The sequence below is a fragment of the Akebia trifoliata genome, chromosome 5, assembly GCF_017979445.1.
Source record: "Akebia trifoliata isolate Shusen 1 chromosome 5, ASM1797944v1, whole genome shotgun sequence".
Classification (NCBI taxonomy): domain Eukaryota; kingdom Viridiplantae; phylum Streptophyta; class Magnoliopsida; order Ranunculales; family Lardizabalaceae; genus Akebia; species Akebia trifoliata.
In genome coordinates this window covers 26896348-26908410 of record NC_141379.1, presented here as the reverse complement: position 1 = coordinate 26908410, position 12063 = coordinate 26896348, and the positions used below count along the sequence as shown (strand labels likewise).

The 12063-nt window shown below is 37.3% G+C and overlaps 1 protein-coding gene across 1 annotated transcript in view; it reads left to right on the top strand.

Annotated features, from left to right (window-relative positions):
• Nucleotides 1-12063, top strand: part of EMB140 (EMBRYO DEFECTIVE 140) — a 43718-nt gene that overhangs the window by 5526 nt on the left and 26129 nt on the right. The window contains exon 4 of the mRNA XM_086443324.1: nucleotides 9836-10051. Coding sequence (XP_086299450.1) covers nucleotides 9836-10051 — 216 coding nt within the window. The remainder of the gene's footprint in view (nucleotides 1-9835; nucleotides 10052-12063) is intronic.

Sequence of the window (12063 nt, the reverse complement as noted above, 5' to 3'; positions counted from 1 at the left end):
GTAACTTTCTCACTCCTAATTTTTCAACCCTAATAAATTTAAATAAAATATAAACTAAAATTACTAAATTGCTCCTAAATGTTATACTAAGACCATGAGTCAATAAAACGTGAAAATAAGCTCCAAAAACATAAAAATAAAGTCTTAAAACAACTCAAAACTAAAAAAATAACTAATCTAAAATAATCTTGAATGATAAAACGATAAATCTAACCCAATTAAGTAAAAATCTAAATATTATAAAATTTTTGTCGGAACCCTTGAATCGTTGACTTGGTTTGTGTTTCGCATTATTAACTTTTTTTTTTGTTCTTTTCAAAAATTGAAATTCATGTTCTTTATTAGTAATAAAGAGGAGGCTGATCAGAGGTATCCTAGTAGATAATTTACTTTTCTAAGAACAAAGGGGGCTTGAGGATTAGAAACTTTGCATTGATGGATGTGACTTTATTGGCAAAATGGTTGTGGAGGTTCGGGGAGGAAGATGATATTCTTTGGAAAGAGGTTGTATGTCAGGAATATGTTGTGAAAGAGTAAGGAGGGGAGAGGGTCTATAGGTTGTGGTGTATGGAAAGACATTCTTAAGTGCACTCCTTTTTGTAAGAAAGTGTGTTTCAAAGTGGGGAAATGAACCATAATTCAGTTTTGGGAAGATTTGTGGTGTGGAGAGTTGTCTCTAATGGAGCCTTTTCGGATCTTTTTGCAATCTCAATCAAGAAGGGGAGGCCAATAAGAGATTTCTTGGTGGGGATAGTGCTTCGAGATCATGAGATTAGGGTTTTAGAAGGAATTTTAACAATTGGGACTCACAAATGTGGAGAGACTCTTGGAGATGATAAAGACAATCAATATATATATGCAGATAGGGAGGATTGAAGGCTTTGGGTTGGTACTTGAGATGAGGTATTTGCAGTGACTTCTATGTATGCTTCGACTTGTCCAGTTTTGAACTTTACTTTCCCCGCATCTTTAGTTTGTGGAGAGGTGCCCTCTAAAGTCTCGGTTTTTGTGGCAAGTGACGTTGGGTAGAATTACTACAATGGATCAATGGATCAAAAGAGGTTTCTAAACTCTGAACTGTTGTTTAATGTGTTTATGGGATGGAGAGTCTGCGAAGCACTTGGTTCTTCATTGTGTCATTGCCCATCAAGTTTGGTATCATTTTCTTGGGTTATTCAGAGTTGTGGGGTCTTTGGAATGAAAGGAATAGATGTACTTTTGAGGGCAAGGTGTTAGAGTTGAACGATCTTATTTTGTTAATATTGGGTTTTTTGATTTTTTGGGAAAAGATGTTCAAAGAATTCAATGGTATTTTCTTCGAAGATTTTGTTGTTAGATGGTACCTAGTATGAAATTTATAGGTGGCCTAAGGGGTTCTCCTTACTCTTTTTGATAAGTTGTATCTTGGGGCCATCTCGTCCCCTTTTTTATCAACAAAATTTTAACTTATAAAAAAAAATATTTTAAATTAGAATATACAATTTATATGAAAACATGAAAACATTTATGTAATATCTATTAACATTTAGGGGTACGAAAACCTTCAACCATTTATAGAATGAAAATAATGGTTAAACAATTAGGTTCCGGGTACTCGCGAGTACCTATCTTGTAGAACCAATTTGTTCCTATTTGGTTTGGATTGTTTTAGACCCGACTCTAATCCGGTATTGAAAATAAGCATCTGGTGCCTGGATTTTGGTTTTGGTTCCAGTTAAATGTGTACCATTGACACACCTACCTTCCTAATGATGTTTGAGGTACACGCATGTGACTCTTTCTTTTCCAATCCGCTCCAATTACCTCTTGACGAACGACATTGTCCTTATATTTGTGGTCAATGAGTTTAATGGAGAAGTTTGCCTTACACTCTAAAACATTTTTATCAATGTCTTGAGGAAGAAGTTGGCCTCAATGGTTGACCTTTTTAGCAATGAAGGCAAAATGGTATTTGTTATCCTATTGTTTTTGTCTTAACGTTGGCTCCATTATTCTTTCCCATGGTCTTTTGTGACACATAAACTTAATTCCTCATGATTAAGTGTTGTTTTTTATGCATTTTATCTCCTAAGGTGTATAATTCAATCTAGAGAAAATCCTAGACTGTCTCAACATAGACAATCTATACAATCTCAAATCATTGGATGTTTTGGACCCAATATTTCATTTCAATCTAGATTGGGGCATTCCAAATTTCTGACAAAGTCCAAAATTTAATTCTTGTAAGCTCAGGTTACATTATTTATCCAATCATCTAATAATGTCATCAAAATGTTTTTTTTTTTTTGATAATGTTGTTGAAAAGCTTAGTCAACTAGGATAGCCTAGTTTTCTCTCAAGCTGTGCATTACTCTCTTGGTATATTGTATAGTCCAAAAGCTTTCCTATTAATCCTATTTCTCTGAACTTCCCTAAGGATCGCTATTAAAGATACTTTTTTCCTATACTATTGTAGCAAGTATGTTGGTGTGTTTCGGAATTAGGGGAAGTAGAACTTCAACAAGCAAGTAGACGCTTTATGGCAAATCTTCTTCAAACAAAGAGGTTAGGTTATTCATGTCATCGATTTGATTGAACTTTTCTTCAGATTTTACGATTGGCGGGCAGTGAAGGCTTGTTTAGTAGATAACGAGTGAGCAACAATGTCTACACCCTATCCACATAAATAGATGGTTATTCTTTGATAATAGAATGACTATTGTATTCTTTTTCCTTTTTGGATCATAATCCAATCAAAACCAGTTGTGCCATTTTTTTTTACAATTGATACGTTTGGTCCTGTAGTTCATGTACTCATATTCCATTATCCTTTTTGTTATTGGTTTGTATATGAAGGTTACAACTTTTCTCCTTTCAAGTTTTATTGTCTTATTCTTTGATTTTTTTACTCCCATGCACCCAACTCATCTTTTACTGAACATTTAGAACTAGTATTCCAAGCTATCTAGGTAGATTGATTGCTTTTGAATCTATTAGGATATCATCTACACTGGCCAAATGATTGATAAACATAACATGACTAATGCATAAAAGAAAGAATATCCTTTTATGTTTAAAAAATACATGCTTTCTCTCTCAAGGTCATATGCATACCAATCTCAAGGATCATCAATGTATTGTACCATTGTTTAAACTTTAGTCCATCCACACATGCTTGAAAATTTCTCTATGCATGTCTAGATTAGTTGAAAAACGAGACGCCTCATTTGGAAAAGAAGAATTGTAGAAAGGAATTGTCAAGTCTCTAATTCAGAGTTTGGTAGATATTTATAATAATAGAAAAAGTGAATGGACATAAATGCCCTTACACATAAATAATAGAATTAGACTACTAACTACTATTTTCCAATACTCCCCTTCAAGCTGGAGTTGGTGCAAATATATCACTTAAATCCAGCTTGACAAGATGAGAGTTAGAGATAGAAGGACCAACAGACTTTGTAAACATGTCGGTAAGCTAATCTGAAGAAGATACAAAGACTGTCTGAAGGGCACCAGATCAAACTTTCTCCCTGAGAAAGTGTACATCAACCTCTATATGCTTAGTTCGTTCATGAAGAACTGAGTCAGAAGCAAGCATGATGGCAGACTTGTTGCAGAACGAGGAGGAAGAGCTAGAAGAAGAAAATCCCATCTCTGTTAGCAAAGATTGAAGCCAGAGAAACTCACATGTGCCAAGAGCCATAGTACGATACTCAGCTTCTGCAGAAGAACGAGAAAAGGTTACTTCCATGGAATGTACATAAACCAAAGGTTGATCTCCTGTCTGTAAGGGGGCCCACATAGTCAGCATTAGTGAAACATGACAGATGTAGTTGAGTAGTGGATGAGTAAAAAAGCCCAAGGCCAGGACGTGACTTCAAGATGAGACGTATGTAGAGTATGTATAAACTGATTGACTACATTACCTACAAAGGTCAAATTTGGTCTAGTGTTAGTCAAATAAATTAGTTGACTTACAAGCCTCTGATAAGAAGAAGGATCAAATAATAGATCATCAGATGATTCTGATCCATAGGAGAAGAGGCAGGACGACAACCAAGCATACCAGTGTAGATCACCAGATTCGATATGAAGTCAATTCTGATCTATAGGAGAAGAGGCAGGACGACAACCAAGCATACTGGTGTTCTTAAGAAGATCCAATGTGTATCTATGCTGAGATAGCGAAATACTACGGCGAAAGCGAACTACTTCTATCCCCAAGAAGTACTTGAGGGGACCCAAGTCCTTAATCTCAAAGGCATGACCCAATATCATCTTTATCCTGTCAATCTACTGTACATCTCTTGTCAAGATAAGATCATCTACATACACTAGAACAATAGCATAATAACCATCCAAACCTCGATGAACAAAGCAAGTATGATCTGAGTGGCATCTGGTAAACTCAATGGGCAAAATAACTTTTGAAAATCGCTAAAATCAAGCTCGCGGAGACTGTTTCAGGCCATACAAATATTTGAAAAGGCGGCATACCTATCAACAATACTCCCCAAGAAGACGAAACACAGGAGGGGGTCCATATATATAACCTCAGTCAAATCACCATTCAAAAAAGTGTTTTTCACATTAAGTTGATGAAAGGGCCATGAATGATAAGTAGCTAAAGAGGTAATAAGACGAACAATGGAATGTTTGGCGACATGAGCAAAGGTGGTACCAAAATCTTTCTCTGGAGTCAGCGTAAATCCCTTAGCAACTAGTCGTGCCTTATATCGATCAACATTGCCATCCGCGTGGTATTTCACAGTAAATGCCCATTTACAACCAACAGTCCGCTTCCTAGATGGAAGAGTAACAAGCTCCCTGGTATTATTTTTTGAAAGCATTCATCTCAACAGTCATAGCTCTAGTTTAATAAGGGTCTTGCAAATCCTCTGATATAAATCAATGAATTCGAATTGAATCAATAAGGGCAACGTAGACTTGATAAGAAGAAAGACCCTGATAGGGAACAAACTGGGTAATGGGATGATCAGTAACACAACTTCGCTTACCTTTGCAAAGAGCAATAGACAAATGAGAGTCAAAAACAGAAGGAATAAGAGAAGGTATAGGTGTAAAAGTAGGAGATGATATAATTGAGTCCAATGAGGAAGTTAGCAAGGGTGGAGAGGGACGAGGGCGATGAATGTAGACCTGAAGCGTTGACTGAGGTGAAGTAAAGATTGGAGAAGGTAGCACTATATTTGATGGGTCATTCGAAGAAAAATGTTCCTGCAAAGTAGAAGTAGTAATAAAGTATAAAACATTTTCAAAGAATGTAACATCAAGAGAATGTATGACATAGTGAGAAACCGGATCATAACACCGATACCCCTTGGACATAGAAGAGTAACCCAAGAAGACGCACTGAATGACTTTATCATCTAATTTTATGCGAGTGGGAGTCCTATCCTGAACAAAACATGTGCACCCAAAGACTTTAAAAGTAATGTGGAAGAGAGTGCTATTGGGCTGAAGAACATGAAGAGGTACTTGTTCCCCTAATGCGCGTTTCGGAATGTGGGTAGGAAGGAAAGCCGTAGTGAGGACTGCCATATTCCTATATGCTTTAGGAACATGTATGTCTCGAAGAAAACACCGGACTATATTCATGGGGTGGCGATTCTTACGTTTCGCCACCCCATTCTTCTCAGGAATGTATGGACATGTCAACTTATGAAGCATACCATTCTCATGTAGATGGGAACGAATCCCATCTGAAATATATTCCCCCTCCCCCCTCCATTATTTGACTAGAGAGATTTAATAGTGATGTTGTACTTAGTGTGAATCATCTGAAGAAAATTAACGGAAATAGGTAGCACCTCAAAACGCGAACGCATCAAATAAACCCAAGTGTAACGAGAATAGTTATCTATAAATGTAACATAGTATCTATGACCATTAAATGTAGTAACAGGGGAGGGTCCCCACACATCAGAATGAACTAAATCAAATATTACTTTAAATGGATGCATACGAGGAATATAAGAGGTACGAGTGTGTTTAGAGAGTTTACATACAGAGCATTGAAATTTGTGTTCACTAAAAAAAGTTTTTAAAGAGGGAAATAAAAAACTTTAGTGTTGAAAATTGGCATGTCCTAAGCGAGCATGCCATAAATTTAAAGACTGAGATGAAAAAGTGTAGCTCCTAGAAGATGAAAATATAGAAGCCGGAACCATAGTTAGTTGAGATCCAAACACGTACAATCCATCCTTCTTATACCCCTTGTCAAAAATCTTCCTTGAAGTTAGGTCCTGAAAAATACAGTGAATAGGGAAAAAAGTTAGGGAACAATTTAAAGATTTGGTAATGTTATTCACATATAAAATATTAAGAGATAGGTGAGGAACATGAAGCACAGAGTCAAGAGAAAAATCAAGGCATAATGAGATGATACCTTTGCTGTGGATAGGTGTTAGGGATTCATCAGCAAGACGAACCTATTTATGAGCAGTAGGGAAAATAGAGGATGTAAAATGGTTAGACTCACCAGTCATGTGATAAGAGGTGCCAGAATCAATTACCCATGTCAGAGGAGTAGAGCCAGATTGAGTAGCATGAAGTGCAGAGGATGTACCTGGGGGTGTAATAACTGACGCAATAGTCGAGGCTGAGGGAGTGTGAGACTAGATCTGATCCCGTACAATGGCCGCAATCTAAGTCTGAAGGAGTTACAAATCTATAATGCCAAGGAAAGTTTGAGAGACTGATGTAGACTCCATAGTAGCAGCACGGGGAGAAGGTTGTCCCACAAAAGATCTCAAAAGGTGGGGATAGAGCTGGAAGCAACAGGTCTTCTCACGTCCAACCTTCCACAATGGTTGCAAGTAAGGCTATTTCCTTTATCACGTCCACGGCCTCTACGAGCTCGACTTCCACGTCCTTAAGTACGAGAGTCAGAGAAACCTGAATTGGCTGCGAGAGCCATCTGATCTGTAGCTGGGACAGGGATAACCCCAAGGGCTTGAGTCTGAGAAGAAATTACACTACAACGACGCTCATTACTATCAATGGTCTCAAATATCTCAAATATAGATGGTAAAGGAGTGGTGTTAAGGATCTGTGTCCGAAGTATTTCAAACTCAGGACGTAGACCCATGAGGAACTGATATGTTTGATGTCGACCAATTCGCTTAACTACATACCCAGTTGTTTCTGCAGACAACTCAACCATATACTCATAGTGCGAGAGCTCCTTCTAACGGGATTGAAGGAGTCCAAAGTAATCTGCCACACTTTGAGTGCCTTGGGTAGCTTAGGCAATATCCCGATAAAGCACATAAATCGTCAAGTCATTTATAGCATGCACATATGTCTAAGTGAGAGCTGACCACTAAGAAGAGACAATCTCATGATACATGAACATGGTATAGATGCGCTGCTCCATAGAGTTAAATAACCATCTAAAAATGGTACAGTTATCGATTTCCCATTGTTCAAATTTGGGATTAGTGATGGGTGGCCTAGGGATGGTGTTCAATAACCAACCGGTTTTACTTCTACTACCCAAATAAAGTCGCATAGATCGAGACCAGGACTGAAAATTACGACCATCTAACAGAGTAGTGATAATCTGTTGTGCAGAAGAATTTGCCCCAAGAGCAGTGTGGGAGTCCTTTATCTCTTGAGTAGATGTTATGGCTTTACTCTGAACAAGAAGTAACAGTACTTGTGATTGAAGGGAGATCTCGAATGGTCGAAATTAAGGATGGTTGCCCAAGTAACAGGCTTTGCTGCCGCAAATCACAACAACTACACAAGAATGATGCTGCCAGCGTAGATCACAGACAGCACTACAGTTGCTGTTACAAGTTCTGTAGGCCTCCGAAAGGACCTTTCTTGTTGTCACAAGTTGCTAAACAGCACCTCAGTGGCAATTGTTGATGTCGCAGGCTTCCAAGCAAGACTCTCTTGCTGTTGCAAGCTTCTAAACAGCCCTCCAGGGCTGTCGCAGGCTACCAAGCAAGGTTCTTTTGCTGTCGTAGATCACAAACAGCGCCCCCAATTGCTCTCGCAAGCCTCCACAGACCCCAACAACGCTTTTTTTCGTTGTCGCAAGACTCCACAGAGCCTACACAGAGCTCAACAACACTATTTACTGCTGTCACAAGCCTCCACAAGGTTTCCAGTTGCTGTCACATGCCTTCACACAACCCCCACAACATTGATATTAATGTCAAAAGTCTCGACACAATCCAATAACACAGTTGCAAGCCCCCACAGTTGCTGTCGTAGGCCTTCTCACAACCCCCACAACACTGTTATTGATGTCGCAAGTCTCCACACAACCCAAGAGCACAATTGCTCCGCCCAATCCACTATCATAGGGCGGTAATGAAGGTAAAAAACACCAACGTAGGTACCCAACAACCGTCCAAAGGCTTATTGAAGAGAAAAACCCTAACGTAGGGCATAAATCAAACCAAAAAACCTATACAAGGCAGAAATCTTATCGTAGGGCAAAAAACATAGTGCAGAAAACTATCGCAGCATGTGAAGAATTAATAAAATCCCTATCGCAACATGCGATAAAGGGAATAAGAAAAAAAGAAGGAAAACCCCCCTGAAGGGAAGACCTTATAACGCCGCTAAGTTATTAAGTTTTAAAGTCTAGAGGTGTTGATGAAGGAAGGAAAAAAGAAGAGAAGAGAAGGGAGGTCGATGGATCTTTTTTGGCTTTGGTACTAAGAAGAATTGTAGAAAGGATTTGTCAAGTCTCTAATTAAGAGCTTGACAGATATTTATAATAATTGAAAAAGTGAATGGACATAAATGCCCTTACATAGAAATAATAGAATTAGACTACTAATTACTATTTTCCAATAAGAAAGACAAATGAGGAGTGCCAAAATTTGTTAAGTTGGTAAGACACGTGGAGTGTTGTTCACATGTCCTTGGTTGAAACCCCCAGTTGAAACCACCTTTTCCTTGCTAATCAGTAACTGTTTACCTAAAAAACATAGAGAACAAGAAAAATGAGATCCCTTGAATTGAGACAAACCTTGAACGTCTCGTTTTGGTCGCCCTGAGACCAAGTCGTCTTGTCCAAGTTAATGCAAAGATGAAATGGGATTTTGATCTGTTTAGTTACTTTCATATGTTCTATATTGCCGTTCTCTTAATGATCATGTCAGTTTTATATGAGATACTCTCTCTATTTGGACTTGTAATAATCAACCATCTCTTTCCTAAATATACTTTTTATGCTATCTTGCCATGTTACTTAGGGTGCATAATCATTATTAACATTAATTATTTTTTTTGATAAATATAAGCTTGTATTAAAAAACGGAACGAGAAGATGAACTATTAACATTAATTATTAATTAATTGACAACATCCTATCACATATTTCTCCAAATATTTACAGTTTTATCCTTCAATTGTTATTTACCTCAATTCTTTATCTTATACAACATCTTGTAGCTGTCATGATTCACCTTGAATTTTCTTTTATCCACTTTGTTCTCCATATGCACAATTGAATGACGATGCAAAGCTCAACTTTCAGGTTGTGCCTTACCATACACTTAAAACAACATACCAGGATATTCATATTTGCACTGTGTAACCCTCTTTCTGGCCTCGGTTTTGACAGTACGGCACAAAAGATGCTCAACTCTGGTGGTTGATACGATGAAAGAAAGACGAGAATATGGTCCTCATGGGTTATAGTTTTCATTTTGGGATTGCTTTTGGATGACTAATTATGCTTTCTCTGCGTAATTTTTGTGTGGAGTTCATTTAGATAGAAATTATTGCTTCAGTAGTACTGAATTTATTCTCTTTGATATAACCAATAAGGAGAAGAGAGAACTTAATGTGCCATCTTTTTGTGCAGTCTGTGTCCCTTTGGTGTGATTATTTACATTTCGTTCAAGAGCACGACATATCAGTCCGTGAACGCTCATCAGCTGGTATTTCGAAGATTAGGGACTTATTTGAGCGTGCTCTTACTGCTGCTGGATTACATGTTGTCGAAGGCAAGAAGATCTGGGAAGCATACTTAGAATTTGAGCAAACTATCTTTCATAGTATTGATGACAATGGCAGTCAGGTCGGAATTAGTTTAGTTCATGCTATTATTACTTTTTGTGTGTTTCTTTTATGTGGTTGTCTCACTTTTTACTGGACATTGATATTAATTATTTTCGATAACTATTGTTCCATGGCTTGATTACCTAAATAGTATAAGCCAAAGCTGTTAGCCTTGTTTTTCACACTTAGTTCTTCTGAAATGCATTCTGATGCTGGACCATATTTACCTGATTTGGTAAATGGGGGTCTGAAATATACCAGGTCATGGTTCAGTTTGGTTTGGGATGTAACGATGCCCATTTCAATTTGTTTCTTATCTGTTTTTTTGGTTTTTTATTTATTTATCAGGATTTAATTATTTTCTCTCTTAACTTCCATTTAAGATCATTCGGTATAATCCGTTAGATAAATTATGTGACAGTTTAGGGTTGTTATTTTATATGTCAATCCTTGTGTTTTATTGTATACATGCTGTAAATGTTCATTGGTCTAGATTGTCCAATCTACAGTATAGTTGTTCCAGTGCACATGTTATAGATTCCATGAATCAGATGACCCATTTGATCGTGACTCTGCTAGCCATTTTCTGAATCTTATTTGCCAACCAAATGATCTAACAGCAAACCAAGAAGTCTGACACCATTGCACCAACCTTAATAGAAAGTAACAAACTTCCTTTCAAGAACCCTTTATCCCTACCAAGCATACTAATGAAACCAGGTCTGATAGAATAATTATAAAATTATAATATAGAACATAAAGAAAGAGAATATCCATAAATATAATCCTAACAACTCTTTCGGATAGAGAAATGAAAGGAGCAGGACCAACCAACCAGGAGCTTCTGTTTGTCGGAATCTACTTAAAAGTACAAAAAATCACAAAGAAACATAATAGCTTCTGTTTGGTAAGTGGGTGGGTGTGGTTCTCTCTTTGGTAGGTCTTCTTGACTTCCATCTAGAGCTTGCCTTCCCTTCTCTTGTATTAGCTTTTGTGGCGTCATTTTACTCATAATAGAATAACTGACTCTAGGTAAATGTGGAAGGAAAATTACCAAATAACTGAAGGTAGTTGGTTCTAGAGTTTCAGAATAGACATCATATATATCAAATCCCAAATTCAATAATGTAAGAACTAATAATTCAAACACATCATCTCCTACATATATAAAACTTAAATCCTACTGTAGTAGACTTCTAAAAATGGTTTCGGACCCACTTAACGAGTCCTTGTATTCAAATGGCTAATAGTCCTTTCCAAAAATAACTTTAGTAGTCCCAACTTTGCTTCTTGCATTCACTAGCATTAATAATCCCATTCAAAATATTTCTGTGCTTAATAAAGTGCCTTAAAGAGGAGAGAGATCGATCGATCTTGTTAACTCTTTCATCTTATTTGATAAAACATTCTCCAAAATCCTGTTAACACCACTAACCAAACTAATAAGCTGGAAGTCCTTCACTTATTTGGTCCTGCATTATTTTGGGCAAGTATTGTTTATTGAGAAAGCCATGTAAAGCAAAAAATATTAAGCATACAAAGCCCAAGAGCAAATCAAACCAGCTACAGTAATTCCCTTTTTGGAGCAATCCAGCTAATTTCGACCAGCAGTAAACAAGAATCCCGAAGAACTTTTGCATGGGAATAATTGATTAGAAAGTGGTTCACTGATTCACCACTAGCTTTACAGATGGAACATAAATCAAACTATAATCCACTTAAGGGTGATCTAGTGGTTCTCTATCGAAACCTTTATCCTAGCAGGCATGCAAAATGAAAGATGCAGCCTTTGCACCACTGATAATAATTAAAAAAACAAAAAACACTACTAAAGACTCCTAATGACTTTGGACTCCTAATAAATCTAGCCTAAAGACTCCTTATAAATCTGGACTCTTAATAAATCTGGGCCATGGGACTGTATCCCCATAAGCGGACATATTGGGATGTTCTTGATTCCATTCCTGTATAAAAATTCGTCCATATACAATTCAACAGAAACCAATTGCTGAGATGTTAAGAGGAACAAGG